The sequence below is a fragment of the Nelumbo lutea genome, chromosome 2 (genome assembly GCF_056320005.1).
Source record: "Nelumbo lutea isolate HS-2025 chromosome 2, American lotus-T2T, whole genome shotgun sequence".
NCBI lineage: Eukaryota > Viridiplantae > Streptophyta > Magnoliopsida > Proteales > Nelumbonaceae > Nelumbo > Nelumbo lutea.
This window is the reverse complement of record NC_142685.1, coordinates 42,864,559-42,885,350: the sequence shown is the minus strand read 5'-3', so window position 1 is coordinate 42,885,350 and position 20,792 is coordinate 42,864,559. Positions and strand designations below refer to the sequence as shown.

At 38.7% G+C, this 20,792-nt stretch overlaps 2 protein-coding genes across 2 annotated transcripts; both read right to left on the bottom strand.

Annotated features, from left to right (window-relative positions):
* Positions 1-714: 714 nt before the first annotated feature.
* On the bottom strand, positions 715-4,878 carry LOC148870190 (grpE protein homolog 1, mitochondrial-like). The gene is made up of 4 exons (XM_088973398.1): positions 4,611-4,878; positions 4,346-4,521; positions 4,033-4,200; positions 715-1,065 (listed from the first exon to the last, which is right to left on the bottom strand). Exons 1-4 carry the CDS (start codon positions 4,861-4,863, stop codon positions 919-921), a joined length of 744 nt encoding a protein of 247 aa, XP_088829524.1. The 5' UTR covers positions 4,864-4,878; the 3' UTR covers positions 715-918.
* A 1,166-nt stretch (positions 4,879-6,044) lies between these two features.
* Positions 6,045-10,357, bottom strand: CHX20 (cation/H+ exchanger 20). Its single transcript, XM_088968360.1, has 3 exons — positions 10,004-10,357; positions 8,889-9,914; positions 6,045-7,546 (listed from the first exon to the last, which is right to left on the bottom strand). The coding sequence occupies exons 1-3, from the start codon at positions 10,181-10,183 to the stop codon at positions 6,224-6,226; spliced, it is 2,529 nt and encodes an 842-aa protein (XP_088824486.1). The 5' UTR covers positions 10,184-10,357; the 3' UTR covers positions 6,045-6,223.
* Positions 10,358-20,792: the final 10,435 nt, after the last annotated feature.

The following is a 20,792-nucleotide window of genomic DNA, read 5'->3' as shown; positions in this document are numbered from 1 at the left end:
CTCTCATTGGTTGTACCTTTAATGAGAAAAATCTCTCTTGCAATGATTGACTAAAAGAGGGACTAGGTCACTAAAATAATGCAACCTTTGAACATTTTGCAATGATAAATTGATAATAGATGAATATCATCCAAATAAATAAGAAAAAGGTAGTTTGAAAACCTGAAAAAACTTTAAATTGTTGAATGAGAATCATTTTTGGAAGTTAACTAATGGAACCCTAATGAATGGAGTTTTTTGTCACAGAGTGAAACTCCAATAAGGTTTTTGTCCCAAATGAAAGTTTAAGGGGGCAAGTTTTACTAACCCCATAGTATAGGGGGTCTCCATAATTTACCCTTTAGCTATGTTTTGTTTGAAAGAAAAGATAGGGGAACCTTACTTTAACATATATATTTGAGTTTAACATATTTAGGGTGCGTTTGGTTTGCAGATAGGACTGGAATTGGAATCCCCAGGAATCGAAATCGGAATCATTTATTCCTAACACCCGTTTGGTTCAGTCAGGAATCGGAATCAGATTCTGATTGTTGCTGTTTGGTTCAACTAGAAACTGGAATCAGAATCAGCCAAAGTTTTCAATTCTGCCCCTGTTAAAAGAACCTCAAAAACATCACTATATATTTTCAACATATACACACATTGGCCACCTGCTACTATGCATATATGGAGAAAATATGAAAAAAAAAAGAAAAACACATAAACAAACAAAAATCACAAAAGAAAATCATTCTCCACCATAAAAATGTACAACAATTTCTCACAAAACCCATCTACAAAAAGTTTACCCTTCAAAATTTGTAGAAAAATGGATGACCCTTCACCAAAACCCATCCATGCAGAGTTGCATAGAAAAAATAACATTGCATTGCTGCCACAATTCATGCGATACAGTAAAGTGGTGTCAAAGGTGTTCATTTATCCTCTCTTCCAGCATAATGAAAGAACAAAAAAGAAAAAACTATACGCTTGTGTCCATGCATACATATGATATATCTCATCACTGTTGTCCCCCTCAGGTTGAAAACCAAGAAAACCATGAGCCATACAAGTTGAATGTGTAACCTATGGAACAAAATCAACTTGTATCAGTTCATACAAAATCTATGACCCAAAATACCTTGTTTTCACATCTATTTTTATATCAATAGTAGTTACAATATAGAGTTTAGCAACACTTTTGGAAGCATTAGGTAGAAAAGAATAGATAGTAGACTCATTAGAAATTCAAACTTCAAATAGTAGACTCCTTGACACAATCTAGGCTGCCATCAAAAGAATGAGAAAGGAATCCTGCAGAGCCTTAATGTTAACATCAGGAATCTCATCTTGTTCAAGGGGTTTCTTGATCATAACTGCAAACAGTGGGTTAAGCTAAGAGAACATAATTAGTTGGAGAAGAATAGCACTTCCATATGGAGATTTCCTATTTCCTTCTGCATGCTTTTCAGTTGTCCCGTTGAGAAGTGCATTTGTGAAGTCATTTTCAAAGTCCCTTTAATTGAAATTCCCACAGCCAAGGAAGTTGACATAATCTCCTATTCTGGGGGGACCTTTAATTGAACCACCAAACTTGCCATCCAGCCAACTTTCCAGGTTGATGAAGAGTCCACATTTTTTTTTTCTTGGGGGGGGGGGGGGGGTTATAAACTATAGGTTAGCAACAAATGTTTAGATATAACTAAAGTAAAAGGATACTAATAATTTTGTGGGTTGGGCCCAAAACCCATGGACCTCATGCATTTAAGCATTTTGCCCTGTACATAGGAAGTGACATTGGGCAGAACCATACATGAATCTGAGTTCTTCTATGTCCACAGAGAAAACCTAGAATTTGACACTTGGGTACCTATGGGCATCTAAAGTCACATGGGACTTGAACCTGTTTCAAGCTGATATTTGGTCTGACTAATATCCATGGTTGGACTCATTCAATAATGGGTCTATCCTTTTGAGTAGGGGATTGCAAATTTCATAATATTGGCCCTTCTAAAGGTCCTATGGTCCCTATCCTTGACCATTCTGGATATGGGTCCATACAGGGAAGTTCCATATAGTTCAATTCTAGGATATGGGTCAATATAGGGAAGTTCCCTCATGAATTGCTACACCAGGTCCTTCACCATTCTCTATAGTATGATAATTCAACTACGGCCCAAGATGCCACAGATGACACAGAAATTTATGGGCTTAGGGAAAGTTTGCTTCATTCTGTTATGGTCATGGTTGTAATAAGAGATTCTCAAGAGGAATAGCATTCACAGAATTGAACATCCAGAATGCCAGCATGTTTACGTTTGCATATCAAAATATTAAAAGTGTACGATGAGAAACACCTACCAGATATTATATCTTTTTTAAGTTCTTCCAAAAACATACATGAATGGAGAAGGCAACAGAAAAGCAACAATCTATTTCTACCTTTACCTAAAAGAAAAAGGAGTAAAAACATAATATGAGAAACCAGTCCCTACAAATTACAATCACTGACTACAGAGTTTTTAATCATTAACACCAAACAAAAACTAATTTTTTATAAATTTCACACTATTAATGACTTAAAATTTATATTCTGAAAATTGTAGTTGTTTATATGAGCAAAACAAATCCATTTAAATATTGATTGCATTAATATGTTTAAATAATGAAAGAATACATTTTAGACAAGAAAATTATATCGGCAAAACTAATTATTGATTGCAACAAAGGGTATTAATAGTACCAGTTAGGAGTTTCACCAAACACTCCAAAAGAATGTTAAGCTAAAATATGCCAAGATCAAAGTAGTGAAAAAATTATTTAAAAACTTGTGATGAATGACAGTAAAACAGGATCAATGTAAACAAATTCAGGCTACATCCAAATCCTTTACTAGGACAAGAATTGACTAATAGTAATACATGTGTATGAATGAAGTAACCTTGATTGTTAAACAGAATCAGTCCATACAGAGGAGATAAGTATGAGGTTACCGGCAGTTGTGTCTGTCCACTCATGGTTGGGTTCTATCATGATAGATAACATAAATTCATAATGCAAGATGTTGCATGGATTCTAGTGCAGGTATATTCCCAGGAGTCAGATCCATCATCCATCTGACCCCAAAATCTTGGAATACAAGGACTTAGCTAAATGCAAATAAATGCATATCCAAAAAGGGAAATATTAAGGATAAAACAAAGCAAACAAATCAGCTTGCAACATAATAACTAAATGCAAAAGCATAATGATGTATAGGAAATCTACTTTTTATGAGGTCTAAGAGGCATTCTTGCTTGGGCATTATAAAAGTGTAATGCATCAGTTAATAATTTATGTTTAATTTGTGTCCCATTAAGTAGAACAAAATCCAAATCCATCAAACTCTGGCAATGAAAACAAAAACCAAAAAAAAGGCACAAGTTTGGGGATTCATTACATATTCCACGTATCACGTCAGGTAAGTAAAGTGAGGAGTCAGGTTATCATAAGCACAACTGACCAAAGAGAAAGCAATAGTTCAAATGCTGCAGAATTATTTATGGACAAGTGAGGAGTCGGGTTATCATAAGCACAATTGACCAAGGAGAAAGCAATAGTTCAAATGCTGCAAAATTATTCATGTTGTCCATTTGGTGATCTAAGGTCTTGTTCTCCAGCGAACCATTACCATTAAACCATAAAAAATGCTGTGATGCCTTAAGGTGATTGATTCATGTTGTATATGATACCTACACTGTACTTTGGGTGGGTAACAGTGAAAAATATAACATTCCTTACTAACTTTCAACACCCCATTGCAATTGGTCCCTATTCACCCCTTGTTTTGCCAAGGTAGACTAAAAGCCTCATTCAGTGGGGAAGCCTATTCCAGACAACTGTCCTACTCCTAGGTCTTCTAGTTAAGATTCCACCAAACTAGTAGTACACCATACAAAGCTTGCAAACTCAAAATTGGATCACGTTTACTTGAGATAATAAGGGGATAAAGGGCCCGGAAGAGAAAGGGGGAAAGAAATGCAGAAATGGATTTTGACAGAATAAATATCTTACCTCTACAAGCTGCTTATCAATCATCTCAACACCTTCCAGAAGTGTTTTCAGAAATGGTACAGCTCCAATAGTGTCTTTGGATGCACCAATATTTGAGAAGCTATCTTTGACGACTAAGGAAGCCCTTCCAAGGTTGTCTGCAACATGTAAAAGGCTCTTTGCAAAGTTCTGCAGTACATTTCATATAAAGACCACCATCACAGCTTAAATATACCACATAGACATAGGCACATAGCCAAATATTTTGATAGAGAAATCCATAGTGCCGTTTGAAAGATCATTGGCCATGTAGAGGTGAAAAGAAGCCACCAACCTGAATAGCAATTTTTTTAGAGTTCTCTTCTTCACGTTTTATTTTATCCATTACATTTTCCATTTCTGCATAAGTACGGGGAACTTTATTTTGCATTTTCTCAATCACCTTCAACTGTTCTTCCTTCTCGTCAACAAGTTTTACCAAATCATCAAAAGAGGGCTCCTTTTCATCATCTGAATCAAAAAATGCAGTGCGTTTAGTTGCTCTCCTCCTCTCCTCTTGACAGATTCAGAGGTAGAAGATTTATGTTCTGAACTAGAACCTGTTCCTTCCATTTTCTCTGGTGCTTTAGCATCTTCACTTGTCTTTGTGGCCTCAGCATTTATAGGAGTGTCATTTGCATGTTCATCTCCAGACTGGTACAGCTCTCTGTTTGGCGATGGAAGATGGCTTGGAGTTCTACTCGGAACCTCTGTTCGACGACAATTCCTTGGGGAGGGGTCGGGAATGGCCATTCCCCAATATGAGGGATTCCCATTCCGATCAACCAAACACTTGAAATGGGAATGGGTCATTCCGATTCGATTCCAGGTTCCTATTCCCTTGAATCAAATAGACCCTTATATTTGTATTCTTTCCAAATGGAGCCCCTATAACCTAGATTTTTTTTGTTGATATTCTGGCAAAATCATTTGTTCAACTAAACTTAGTTGCATTTTTTGCATCATTTGCATTGTTTGGGGTTACTTAATTGATTTTGGAAGAGTGACTTAGGGTCCATTTGGTTCATAATTGGAATCAGAATGGTCCATTCCCACTGTTTGATTCAGACAAAAATGGGAATGGAAATTAAAATCAATAAGAAAAGAATTTCATTCCAAAAGGAGGGATAGGGAATGATCATTCACTCAAATGGGAGAATGTCATTTCAGCTGGAATGGAAATGGGATTCTGACTCTGCTCATCAAACAGTTGGAATCAAAATAGCTCATTCCAATTCTGATTCCAAACCCCTAATCCTACAAACCAAATGGACCGTTAGATCGATACTGTATCGATTGTATTAGTTGGAGCATTGCTATGTTATGTTAGATATTCGCTTGTTTCTGGCTATACTTTTGTAGATAGTTATCTTTTATTTGGCTCTATCTTTGTTTGGTTTTTGTTGAATTGATTCCTCTTAATATGCTTTATCCCTTTTTTTAAGAAAGAATGATGGGTAGATATTCTAGAAGGTAGAAGGTGATATGGCCAAAGTTGTCCATCCAATATTTTGTGAGCACGTGCCACCTTTGGGCTGTTTCATTCATGGTTTTTAAAACCGAATCTGAGCAGTTGATGGTCGGATTGGAAAAATTAGGAACTGGTTAGGTGACCAGTTTACCCTTGAATGGTTAATTCGTCAAAAACTTTTGAGTTGGTCAGTAAACTGCTGACCCAGGTGGTCGAACCGTTTGAATTGTCCAACAATTTAATTATTTTTTGTCAGAATGGACCATCTATTCATTCAAATGATCTAACTGTTTGACCCAAAACCGGACCCTGACCGGTTCGATTTTAAAAACCATGGCCAAGAATCATAAAAAAGGTAGAAGGTGCTAAGTATGAAACCACAAATTGAGTGTGCAAACATCATGATGCCATAACATAAGTCATGTGCTCATTTTTTCATAAGACAATTGCTTGGATTATATTCTTCTAATGAAAAGGAAAAAAAAAAAAAGTAAACCAATTGAAGGACCGTTGAACCTTCTCATAAGGAAAGAACCAGATATATATTTCAAATTTCCCTCCACAAATCACAGGGGAAGACACATTAAACATAGGCTTGGCTACAAAATACCGAATTTTAATTAGAGGCTTTAGAGAAAGAATTAAAGCAGCCAATAATTATACATATACATACATATAACGGCAACGCCTCGCAATTTCCTTTCAAACAGGAGAAGTATTGGTGATGGTGGTAGATGTTCTCCCGACTGCATCGTTACCGTCAGCTATCTTGGAAACCGGGGCTTCATCCATGTGGGCTACGTCGTGCTGTTGGATCACAAGCACCGATGACACTACTCCGTGACCTGGTGAAGCCAAAATGTCGCCAATTGGTCCTAATTCGGCATGATCCGCCGTTCTCTCAGCCAGCTCTGCCACCATTTTTGATGGGAACCGTCCTCTCCCCACTACAATCAGCTCGAACTCTCCGCTCCGCCCTATCGCCAATACCCCTTCCACGATGTTGCTCGCTACTCTCTCTGTGTATTCTGCCAACCCATCCCACCTCCTTCGAAACTGAGCCACCGCGCTCTCATCCATTTCCTTTTCTCTTTCGCGGTCCATAACAGCAGTTGAGAAGCTATAGTTCTTCTCTGAACTTTTCTCCGGTGTTGGTCGTAACAGAACGCCGTTGCTCTCCGCTCCATTATTCTCAATAAGTCGTAAAACCGTTACTTTAACCCCCGGATGCTCCGCCATCCTCCCTCCCAACTCCAGCGCCTCGCGATCATCAGGCCCACCAAAGAACACCACGCATACACCCTGCGCCACGGTGGCACTTGGCACCGGCGTCTGCTGAGCCTGGCCACCTAATCCACGGTCCACAAGCACCGCCACCGAACACGGTGCGTTTCTTAGCACCCTCTGATTGACCCCTCTCCAACCAGACCCCACGTTGTCCATCGCTGCATCACCTCTCCCGTGTTTGTGGAAAGGCAGGATAATCATGCTCACCCCCTTGTCTTCTGCCACATTACAAACGTCCTCGTGCATGGTGGGCATGGCAGAGATGGCCGTCATGGGACGGACCTTGACTCGTCCGAGTTGTCCGTACGCCTCAAACGCGACGGCGACTCGGTCGTGGAATTCGCCGCCCCTGTTGCGGAGATGGTGGCCACCGCCGAAGGGAAGGCCATTCATGCGGGCGCGTCGAGCCAAGACGATGGAGGAGGAGCGCTCGGTGAGCTCCACAAGATGCATGATGTAGAGCTTGAGAGGGGATTTCTTGGGACCCCGAGTGGACTCGATGAGATTGATGAGGGAGGGGACGTTGGCCGGTCCGTGGACGCAAGCGAGGATTCGGAGCTCGTCGCCTCCTTTGGTGGCACTGGCACCGGACGGAGAGTAGTCACGTTGTAGCTTTCGCGGTATGCGAAGGGAGCTTCGACGCGCTGGCTTGTAGATGGCCATTACAATTGGAGTGGTAACGAAGGTGGTCAAGAGTGCCATCAGCACTAAGATGGCAAATGTCTCGTCGTTCAGCACCTGCTCGATCAGATCAATCATTTCACGAAACCTTGGTCAGACTCTAGTTATTTAACGTCTGATTCCGACAAATATAATGACCATTAGTGCATTACTATCAAACCACTCATGTCCCCTAATAGCGAAATCTTACGATTATTATCCTGCACTTTGGTTCTCAAATATTAATATGTTTATCTGCCGTTAACTAGCTGTTAATTGATTCATCAAGTGTCATCTATTTTTTTATCAATTATTTAAATATTAATAAAAAATTAACAATTTAAAATCCTTACTTCTTTAATTATTATATTTTAAAAGTTTAAATATTGAATTATGATATTTTGAAGTTAAAGGACCAAAGTAACACTAAGCCCAAAATATAGAGTAATAATAAGAAATTTTCAACTCCTAATATTCAACAGTCAGTTTGGAATTTAGATAACCCTTCCAAATAAGGAAGTTGTTTTGGTAAGTTCACGGAAGATATTAAAGCCACATCACCCCATATCATCATAAAAAAAAAGATTAAAAATTGAAAACATGGAACAAGTGGCATTGTTTCCGTGATACCACGACGTAGATCTAAAGTGGAAATTAGGGGAAAATGACAATAATCCAAAAGAGTCAGATTATGATGATAACGTAGGAAAAGTTTACAAAGAAGACCAATCATATAAAGTCTTTGTTCGAGGCCCACATCTTTACCTATAGAACTGCAAGCAAATCCCTTAAACCCCCCATCAGTTGTAATGCAAAGAAAAACATAAATAAATGTTCATAAAGAGTCAAATTATGATGTTTGCGATGGAAACGGGCCCGGCCCGGTTATTTATTTTTCTTGGAAACTTACAACTGAGACTAATCCAAAAAAATTTGTCCGACAAATCCAAAGATTTGATTTTCTATTCATTTTTTTTTTTGGGGGGGGGGGAGGTGATTCACTAATTTGGGCACACAAAGTATCCATATGAGATGTAAAATGTTGACCTTTTTCATGTGTTCGACTTTGTTTGTGGTGTAAGTGAGACTTTGACATACAACTTCATCACCAGTTTGTATTTGTCTGTGACTCTGTCTTTATTTTAGGTGTAAATACGGATTAGAGTAAAACTATACTTCTGGTCTATATTTTCAGTGTTAAATTTACAACAAAAATGATATAAACCTCTCCGTCGGTGTTGAACTCCATTAATGTACTGTTCTGGCCTTTTCAACCTCGATTATGAGACGAAACACAGACAGACAGGTCACAGGTGACCCACACCATGCATCAACAAGCCATGTTAAACGTTAAATTTAAATTAGCAGAAAATTAAACCAAGCAAAAGTGCTGATGCATGAGATGGGGCCTGGTACTTACCTTCTTTTCCTTGCCTATGTTGAGAACGATGAGCTCCACCAAGCCTTTCGTATTCATCAATACTCCAAGCGTCAACGACTCCCTCGCCGGCATCTTGTTCAACATCGCCACCAAGAACGTCCCGAGGATCTTCCCTGCACAAGCCGTGCTAATTACTAGCGCCAACAGCCCCCACGACTGTGCCCCGCGTATTGTAGCAACATCCGTCTTCAATCCACTCGATGCGAAGTACAGGGGCAAGAGCAGACACGACACAAAATCTTCTATCCTCTCTATTAGTCTCTCAGCAAACTCCCCTTCCTTCGGTATCATCAATCCGAAAACAAACGCCCCGAATATCGAATGTATCCCGATAAGGTCTGTCATAAACCCGGACACCATTACCCCTGCTAAAGTTAAGCAAATATACGCCTCGTCCACTGCTTCATGCTCCGGAGAACACCGCCGTGCCACCCATCTCATCGCCGGCCGAATCACAACCACCATAAATACAACAAACGCCACACCAGACAGAAGCACCCACACGGACACCAACGGACTCTTGTGTTCCCCGCCGGTACCATTACCCGCAAGAGCCACTGCTAGAGCCAACAACACCCACGCCGCAACATCGTTAAACGCTGCTGCGGCCATGGCGGTCTCGCCCACTTGGGTTGTTAGCAGTTTAAGCTCGGCAAGGATACGAGCGAGGACGGGGAAGGCCGTTATGGAAAGAGCTACTCCCATGAAGACGAAGAATTGGCTGTATCCGACTTCATCAGCTCCATCGATTGTTTTTCGAAGTACAAAGGCAACACCGATACCAGAGACGAAAGGGAGGGATATTCCGGCTGCAGCGATGCCTAGAGCTCTTCGTCCACTCCGGCGTATGGAGTTTAAATCAAGCTCAAGGCCCACGAGAAATAGAAAGAACAGAAGTCCGATACTTGCTACAGATTCGAGTATCGGAGTGCTCCATGACGGAAAGATTCGGTGCAAGTAGGTTTTGTTTCGGCCGAGAACTGATGGCCCCAAAATAATCCCACCCTGCAACACGCATACCGCATACTCAAAACACAATAAATATCAAAAAGAAAAATGGAGAAAACAGAAAAGCCAGGAGACGATGCACGTACGACTATTTCGGCGATGACTTTGGGTTGTCGGAGAGACTTGAGGAGAAAGGCGAGACAGCGGCTGATAACGATGACTAAGGTTGTCTGAACTATCAAGAGAGGGAAGGCGTAGTTCAAGGGATTTTCGCCTTGCCATGCACCGTCCGACGATGTTTTAATTGCGGTAATGTTGACCGCCATTGTTACTACTGAATCGTGCCTCCTGGACAGCGCCTTTCTCTGTCTATCGTCGTCTTGAGAAAGGGATTATTTTGTCTTAGCAGATAATTGTTTCATCATAGAAAGAAAATAAGGTTTTTATAGAAGAAGACGAAGGTAATGGTTGTGGCGGTGACGACTGCCGCCTGCCGTGGTGGTGGTAGCTAATAGATAGGGGTTATTTATCAAAATTGGGTGGGTTTTGATTGGTCAAAATTCATGAAAGTTGCATCTTATTTGTATTGACGATAATGTGTACTGGTTTCGAGTTATAATTACTTAAATGTCGTGAAACCTGCGAACCACTTTCGAAAGTGAATGGTGTTAAAAGTGATAGAAAGTTCAAAATATTTTATATTTATTTTGTTTTTTTATATAGTAGGTAAAAGGTAAATTCTAATTTTTGTAAAATCTAGGTTAATTGAAAAGTGTACTTGAAAGAAGCTTTTTATTTGGTTTGCTCAATAAGTCATTTTTGTATGACTCTAACCAAGGACAAACCAGAATACGTATGAAGTGATTTCAGTCCTTCTCTTGCCTCTCTATTTTTACTTCAATCTGAAGCACGAAAACTCTCAGTTTTCTTCACTTTGCATGCACCCATAGTTAGATGAAACTAAGTTAAATCTCAACAAAGAGTTGCTAGGTTTGTTGGAACAAGTTTGGGTGCAAGAAAAGTTTGAAGAAAATTTGATTGTGAAGAGAAAATCATGACCAACACTAATGCTGTTTATTTTATGGGACATTGTTGTCCTTGGATATGAAGAACTAGAAAGTGTAGCAAATCTTACAACAACACAACAAAAGGAACTGAAGGACAAGAGAAATAAGAATGCATGAGCACTTTCAATAATACAGAGAGGAGTTAGTAAATATATTTTTCAAGGATAATGAGTGCTGAAAAGGCAAAAGAAGCCTGAAAAACATTTCAACAAAAGTTTCATGGAGACAAAAAGGTAAAGGCTATTAAACTTCAATCTCTTAGAAGAGATTTCGAAAATATGAAAGTGAAGGAAAATGAAAGTTTAAATGATTATTTTAGTAGATTTATAGAACTGATAAATCAGATGAAAGCGCATGGTGAAAAATTTGATGATAGGAGGATTGTTGAGAAAATTTTAATTAGTTTACCTGAAAATTTTGATCCTGTTATGGTTGTCATTGAAGAAACAAAGGATCTCACTGAATTAATTGTTTAAGAGTTAATGGCATCACTAAAATCATATGAGCAAATATTGGCACGCCACTCTGAAAAATCAATAGAGAGTGCATTCCAATCCAAGCTTAATGTCAGTTCCAAAAGCCATGATGGAACATCCTCAACTCATGAGCATTGAAAAAGAAACTCCTATAGAGGAGGTAGATATGCAAGAGGAAGAGGAAGAGGTAGAAACCAAAGAGGGAAAGGCAAAAGTAATTTTGACAGAAAGTCTAATAATTAAATTAAGGGTCATCACAGCGGTGTTCTATTTGTAAAAGAAGTAGACATGTTGATAAGGATTGTTGGTTTAAAGGAAAGCCACAATGTCATTTTTGTAAGAAGTTTGGGCATTTACAAAAGGATTGTAGATTGAAAAACAATCAACAAACAAATTTTATAGAAGAAAAAGAATATGAAGGAAATTTGTTTTATGCATGTCAAAGTGCCACGGAGGAAAACAACGATGTGTGGTTCTTGGACAGCGGGTGTAGCAATCATACAGGGCACCCAAATATTTTTTTTGACATGGAAACATCATTTAGCTCAAAAGTGAAGTTGTGAAATGGAAAAATTGTTGAAGTAAAAGGTAAATGCGCAATTGGTGTTGAAACAAAGAACGAAAGAAAATTTATACATGATGTGTTATTTGTACCTGAGTTGAATGAGAATCTTCTCAGTGTTGGACAGTTTTTAGAGCATGGTTATTCACTCCATTTTGAAGATCTTGGTTGTACCATTTATGACCATGAGAAACATGTGGTGAAAAATGTGAAATTGAAAACAAATAGAAACTTCCATTAGTGTTTAACTATACAAAAAAATGTTGCTATGAATGCTAAGGAGATTGATGAATCTTGGCTATGGCATAGAAGATTTGGCCACCTAAATTTCAAGGGGCTAAAATTGTTATCACAAAAGGAGATGGTTCAAGGGCCTCCAAACATTGAAGAAAAACATAAAGTTTGTGAATGTTATGCACTTGGAAAGCATCATCGACAACCATTTCCAAAAGGAGTTGCATGGAGAGCCAACAAATTGCTAGAATTAGTTCATACTGATGTGTGTGGACCCATGATGACACCCTCTCATTCCCAAAATAGGTATTTAATTATTTTTATTGATGATTTTATTCGTATGACTTGGGTTTATTTTATAAGAGAAAAATCTAATGTGTTTACTATTTTCAAGAAATTTAAATGTCTTGTTGAGAAACAAAGTGGTTGTTATATTAAAAAATTAAGAAGTGATCGTGGCAAGGAGTATACTTCAAAAGAGTTTGATAAATTTTGTGAAGATGAAGGCACGGAAGGGCAACTTACAGTCTATTATACGCCTCAACAAAATGGAGTATCGGAAAAGAGGAACCAAACTGTGATGGAGATGGAAAAATCCATGCTACATGAGAAGAAATTTCCTAAATTTTTTTGGGCTGAAGCTGTAAACACAGTTGTGCATTTGATGAACTGATGTCCCACTGTTGCTATTAAAGGAATGACTCCATTGGAAGTTTGGAGTGGAAGGAAACCATCGGTTAGACACGTAAAAGTGTTTGGTAGTGTGTGCTATGCCTAAGTTCCAAAAGAGAAGAAATCAAAGCTTGATGAAACAAGTGAGAAGTGTTTTTTTTGTTAGCTATAACTCTATGTCAAAGGGTTATAATTGTACAGTTTGAAAACAAATAAGATGGTTATTAGTAGAGATGTCTTGTTTGGTGAGAAAGCTGTTTGGAATTGGGAGCAAGAAAAATTTGAAGAAGAATATGTTATCAATCATCTCCAAGTTTAAGCTCATCTTCATCTAGTTCAACTTCAAGAAAAATGAGGAGTTTGAGTGATGTTTATGCAAGGTGCAATTTCTGTGTTATAGAACTGGAAAGCTTTGAAGAAGCTATTAAGGAAGAAGCTTGGAAAAATGCAATGGAAGAGGAAGTTGCAATCATAGAAAAGAATAAAACTTGGAGTTGGTTGATAAATCCAACAACAAAGAAGTGATTGGTGTTAAATGGATTTACAAAGTGAAGCACAATTCTGATGGTTCTGTGCAAAGAAACAAAGCAAGACTAGTTGCTAAGGACTATGCACAACATCCCAGTGTTGATTATTTTGAAACATTTTCTCTGTTAGCATGGTTGGATATTGTTAGAACTCTCATTGCACTCGCTGCCCACAAAGGTTGGTTGTTATGGAAACTTGATGTTAAATAAGCTTTCTTGAATGGAGAATTGAAAGAAGAGGTGTATGTAGAACAACCACAAGGCTTTGTGATTCAAGGCAAATAAGAAAACATGTACAAGTTAAAGAAGACTTTATATGGTATAGCCAAATTGATTCATACTTTGCTAAGAAAAGGTTCATGAAAAGCAAAAATGAGCCTACTTTGTATGTGAAGAAATAAGGTATGGATGATGTTTTCATTGTTGCTCTTTATGTTGATGACTTGGTTTTTACCGGAAACAATATGAAAATGATTGAAGATTTCAAAAATGAAATGGTGAAAAAATATGAAATGAACGACATGGGACTGTTACATCATTTTCTTGGTATTGAAATTTATCAAGGTGATGATGGAGTATTCATTTGTCAAAGCAAGTATGCTGAAAAGGTTGTCAAAAAATTTAGAATGCTTGGATGCAAACTTGTAGCTACTCTACTGGTTGTTAATGAGGAAATTAATGAAAGAAGATGGTGGTAAGAAGGTGAATGAAACATTGTATAGAAGCTTGGTTGGAAACTTGTTTTATATTACTGCTACAAGGCACATCATGTTTGCTCCAAGTTTACTATCTAGATTTATGAACAGTCCCGGTCACATTCACTTTGGGGCTGAAAAAAGAGTGCTAAGGTATGTGTAAGGCACTATGGATTATGGACTCAAATATGACAGAGGAAATGAAGTAAAACTGATTGCTTTTTGTGACATTGATTGGAGAGGATGTGCTGATGACATAAAGAGCACATATAGTTATTGTTTTTCCTTTGGTAGTGGTGTATTTTCTAGGTGCTCAAAGAAGCAAAAATCAATAGCTCAATCTTCAGCAGAAGTAGAGTATGTTTCAGCATCAATGGCAACATCTCAAACAATTTGGCTTAGGAGAATAATGGAAGATGTTAATAAGAAGCAAGAGGATGTTATAGTGTTTCATTGTGACAAAAAATCTGCCATTGCTATGTCAAAAAACCCATGTTATCATAGTAGAACCAAGCACATTGCTCTTAAACATCACTTCATTCGAGATGCTATTGAAGATAGAGAAATTGAACTAGTATATTGCAGGACCCAAGAGCAATTGGCTAATATTTTCACCAAGCCATTGGTAAGAAAGAAGTTTGAAGAATTAAGAGAAGCATTGGGAGTCCAACAACAACACATTAAGGGGGAGAATGTTACAACTAATGTGCTAAGAAGTTAAAATATTTTATATATTTATTTTGTCTTTTCATGTAGTAGGTAAAAAGTATCTTTAGTTGAGCCATTTTCTACTTTTTGTAGAATCTGGGTTAGTTGAAAAGTGTATTTGAAGAAGCTTCTTATTTGGCTTTGCTCAAGAAGCCATTCTTGTACAACTCTAACCAAGGAGTAGACCTATTCATGGGTCGGGCCAGGCTGGGCTGGGCATTTACTCTTCATAAACAGGATTTTGTTAGGCTCAAGCCCGAGCTCGGCCCAACCAATGGGCCTACAACATGGGCCCGAGCTTGGCCCTAATAAAAAGCCCAAAGCCCGACCTAATAGAAGAAATGAGATTTTGATAGAGAAGAAGTGAGAAGAGGAACGAGAGAGAGAGAGAGAAAGGACTCGCCGCTGCCGCAAGTGCCTATGTTCGCTGCCTCGCTGGTGCTTGTGTTCGTCGCCTCACTGGTAACTGAGTTCGCATCTGAAATTTGTAAGAGAAGAAGTGAGAACTGAGAAGATGAACGTGAGAGAGAGAGAGAGAGAGAGAGGACTCATGCAGGTCTACTGGAGTTTACTGATTGCACCGGTGAAGTCTGCGGGCTTGGGCTTTTAGGCCTGAGGTCAAGTCCACGGGCTCAAATGTGTGTTCAAACCCATCTGGGGGCCGAGTCTGCCCGTCGTGCTACCCAAGAGAAACTAAAATATGTATGAAGTGATTTCAGCCCTTCTCTTGCTATGTATTTTTACTTCAATCTACTGCATGAAAACTCTCTATTTTCTCCACTTTGCATGCACCCATAGTTAATTGAAAGTACAGTCAAATCCCAACAAATGGATGTGGATTCTTGAATAAACGAGTTGTATGTTTTTATTTCTCTTTTTATTTGACGAAATATTAGTTTCCAACACGAGAGTTAAAAGCCATGAGATTGAGTTTTTCCTAGATCATGGGGATTGAGATTGAGCCATTGAGATAAATTTATTGCTGATACTAAAAGGAGGGAAGGCACTTAAGTATGTGATTGGTTATGTGGGTATTTATAGGAGTATTTATTAGATGAATGCTTTATCGAGAAACGTATCTTCCACCTCAGTTTATAGTGAGCTAGGTCAGCATTGTATTTCAGTAAACCTTGTATTATGTCGAGAAATCAGAATTTGAAAATTTCCCAAACTGATTCATGCACATAAATCTAATCTAAGTATATTTGTTTCTTTAATGTCTGTTTAATAAACGTTAAAACCAAGGGTTAAATGCACAAAACAGCCACACCTAAGTAGTGTTAATGTAGTGGCATTTTTCCAATAAATAATCAAAGATAGCCTCAATAAATAAGTGTTCACGTTTCCTGTCATCTTTTCTAAAAAGTGTTTTCACAAATGGATGGATGACGATGATCAGTGGAATGACTTTTACTGAGAGAACTCGAGTTGAGTGATCTATTTCCAAATTACATTTTGAAAAAGATAAATAAATAATCCTATCACCCTTCTTTGGCGTAATTAAGTTCAGTAGATAACAGATTTTGCTCACGATTAGACCTGTTCAATAGCCGGGTAGCTCAATAGGCTGGTTCGTATATACAATATTTTTTGTTTTTCACTTTTTATTTTCAAGTAATAGTAAGATATTTATTATTTTTAAGCTTTGAAGGTTTTTACTTTTAATATAAATAAAACACATTTTTATTGAATAAAAAAAAATCTATTTTTAAATTTCTGGCCGAGTTCGAACTCGGGCCTGAGTTTCAGGCTTTATATATACAATGCCTGGCCCGAATCCGGCCCAGCCCGTCCTGTAATAAAAATAAAAAAGCTCCTTCCACGGGGGTTTCTGAATCTGGACAAAAGACGCACCGAAATTGAAACTTCATGCCCAGGCGACCGAACCCAACAAGAAAATTCAAAAAGCCTGTTTCCCAAAAAGCACTCTTTGATAAATAACCTTCCAATTCATGAGTTCCTACTTGATTTTACTCCTTTTTCAACTTCTTTTTCTTTCATTTTTCTTTGGACATGGATGTAAGTAGGAAGTTCAATTAAATTGCTTTACTTTTTCTCTAGAAAAAACTTGATAAAAGTGAAACTGAGTTCCACGGGAAGTACTTCAAAATCAATAATATATAGTAAAATAGAATAAAATAAGCGTGGATGTATATACCGTTCAAAGTCCAAATTCAGGAGTCAAAAGACATGTCCAAATTGATTATTACTCTTGGTTGTGGCATGTTGCTTATTAGATACTGAACTTGAGTTGGACTGAAGACACGTGTCAACCATTGCCACCTAATGAAAATGCTTAAAGGACGAAGATGAATTACGACATTTGTAAATGAGACCCTTACGCATAACCAACCAGATAATGGAAGAGAGTCGAGAGACTGCCTCGGACGGTTCAGTTTTATCCCTTCTCTATTTACTACCTTGATCGTCAGAACTACTAACCAGGAGACTGGAGTAGCCTCTAGCATTTACTTTATTAAAGACTTTGACTCGGTCCGAGATGCACAGCTGAGCTGACGACTCAACTTCATATTGGCTTTCTGATGACAACACCCCAACCAGTCCAATGGTCGTCTGTTTTGTTCGTACGGTGGCTCAGTTTCCAAAGAGTACAATATAAATACATACAAAATAATATAAAATATAAAACTTTACATTCTATATATTTACATTTATACTCCTTCCAAACTGAAACTTAATCACAGTGTTGAAAATTTTTAACTGTGTAATAGTGACAACTGTTGAAACTCAGTTGTCTTTAGTAACTTTATGTATTTGATATAATTTCTGTTTATTAATTAATTAAATATTGTATTTGATTTGTTTTTAAAATCAAGAAAAATATTTGATAAATAATTTATTGACAACTAGCATCACATTAACGTAGCACTGAATAAATGCTTAATCACTGAAGTTTTGCCCAACGATGACACGCATAAATTAAAGACCTACTTTTGTAATGCCTATATATACAAATCAAGATGATGAAATAAACGATGACATAACATCGTTTACCAAATCAACTAAAACCATACAAAACACCAACTAAGCATAGCTCAAATGAATAATTAATTATGATAAATACGAACATACAACATGACCAAGTCAATAACTAATTTGACTTGTACCACTTAGATGGGATTCTAATTTCTCAGATGTGAATGGGTTGATTTCAGTGATTTCCAAAATTGGAAGTGTTAAAAAATCATTAAAAATCGGCCCATTCTTGTCGGAAATAATGGATTGAAATAATAATAAATAAAGTGATGGATAAAAGCTAAGAGCCGTCAAAACCTAGAAGAAGAAACTCCCGTGAAGCCAAACCGGAGGCCTCCAATTAATGGAATGAAAAAGCATTTTAAAGTAATCACACGCCTTAGCTTCTCCCTGTGCTTACTTTGAAAGAGGAACAGCCAGGAGGACACGGGGCGATCGTGAGCCAGAGGGTCTAAAGATTAAAGTCCAAAGAGAGGAATTATCACGTGACAATCACGTCTTATAAATTGGGACCACATTTTTATTTTTTGTAACCCGAAACGTTAATTCTTCTATTTTTTCTTCATTTTGGAGAGAAAAATTAGTGATTCAAACGGTATCTGATTGATTATCCGATGCCATGCATTACAAAGACCTACCCTACCAACAATGGCGCAAATAATTAATTTTTAAGGTGAATCGGTCCCATGTAGGCGAACCGAAGAAAACTTTGGGCCTTCGACCACATTGATATGAAGATTCGTGGTTCGACTAGCCTAGTAAACCTATATACCCACAACTTTATAATGATAATACTTGCTTTGATTCACGTCTACACCACCATTCGAAAATCTAGCTAATACCACGAGAAAAAGACACAAGAATAAAGCTCAACCACAAAAACATGATCAAACACATTATTATGATTATATATAATATATATGGGGAGTGTTTTAGCTTACTTCTGGTAACTAAACCATCTTACAATTAAGTACACGTGTAAGATCATTAGTGAGAATATTAATCTCTTGTCGTTTTCCCATTACACTAAAGAAGACGCAGTGGTGATGGGAGGAGAGGTACTCTGTCTCTCAACCACGTCCTGGCCGTCAACAGCCTTGGATCCAAGAGCTTCGCTTGCATTTATTGGGTCGTGTTGTTGGATAACCAGAACCGACGATACCACGTCATGTAGGGCTGTCAATTGAACTGGATTTGGTACAATCCGGTCCAATCCAACATTAGTCTATTTACAAATGGATTGGATCATATTCAGTTCAAACCTCATACAAACCGGATCCAGTCCAATCCAATTGAAATGAAAATGGTTTGGATTGGATTCAATCTGGTCCAAATTAAATGTTTTACTTAAAAAATATTTTCCTTATTCACAGTCGGTAAGAGTCCACAACGTTGAAATAACGACATTCAACATACATCAGCCTCTCAACACGTATGTGTCGTTTTTTTCATTAGTCGAGAGTTTTGGTAAAGCAGCATTCCTTCCAAGCCGCATATTAGAGGTATAAAGTGGGTTGTGTAGGACCGGCATGGCAAGGCCCACAGGCAGCCTCCACAAAGTGCGGGCCGTACTGTGTTGGCTTGTAGACTATCACGGGCCATGCCGCCCTCCCCGTGGACTTCAAACCCCAGGCCTAGTACAACATGGACCATCGTGCTGAGCCTGACACGGCCTATGTGTAGACCTGTTCATGGGCCGGGTAGCTCGATGGCCCAGCCCGGCCCGGTCTGCACCTCGGTCGGGCTTGGTCATGTAATTAGGCCCGCGGGTCTAACCTCGTGCCTAACACAGTAAGCCCGATTGTGTTTCGGGCCGGGCTTGGGATTTGTCAAAAAAGCCCAGCCCGACTCAGTATTATATATTTTATAAAATATATAAATAATATAATATTTATTAAAATATATATTTATAATTTAATATTAATATATATATATATATATACTTTTTATTATTTTCTTTATAATTTCTCTCTCTCAATTTAGCCGCTTCGGTAGTAGTAATAGTAACAGTATGGACTAAATTTCGCACTCGGGCCCAGGCCCAGGCTTTGGGCTTTTTATGAGGGTCGAGCTTAGGCCCAAATTGTAGGTCCAATGGTCGGATAGGACTTGAGTCTTAAAAAAATCTGTTAATACAGAATGAAAGCCCGACCTGAACCCGGTCCGGCCCGACCCATGAACATATCTACCGTGGGTGTGCCGTATCGAGCCGCAGGCGACACGGCCTGATTTATACCTTTACCGCGTACGGACCCTGAAAGGCTAGAAACTTCGCCCCCTCCCCCGATAATATGCTTCTGTCCGTCCCTACAAATTTGGAGAAATCTCAGTCGTAGCGGTGGCATCACTTGCCACTCGCCAGTTGCCACGTAGCATGTTAAGAGCCGATGTACTTAATTAATTGTATGACATGCCGTCCGTCCCTTCAAAGCAAAGCCACTTTCTCTTCTCTCGATATCAAATCGGTGCCCTGTTTGTGATAGCATCATCATAAACCAGGAAGAGTGAAAGAGTCAGATGATCAACCTACTACGGTAATGAGTTTATCGACGCTTATGATTGAAAGAGAGATATAGGCCAGATTTCAGAAACAAGGGCCGGTGGTCAGAAGAGAGATGGAGGCCGGCCTAACGGTGGCGTGTCAGGCACTTGTGGCGGAGACGGCGATGGTGGAGTGCAGAGATGGAGAAGTGGGAGGTGTGCAGGTTAAAAGCGAGAGGAAGATAGCCGGAGAGGGGGAAATACCGCCGGAGTGTTACGGTTCAAAGCAGGCTTAGCCTTGCCTACGCTTGGCAGGCTTACGTTAGGGACATGCCCGTCATTTTCGCCTGTAAGATTTTTGGGAGAACTGATGTCATCTTCAGGCAGACCACCAAAAGCTTAACGTACTCTTTGAGGAGGGGTGGTCGACCTCCTTGGGTGCCTAACCTTGGCACTCCTAGACCTTCATCCCCTTGCGGGGCGGCCCTGGTTAACAGCTAGCATGGCTACCAGGGT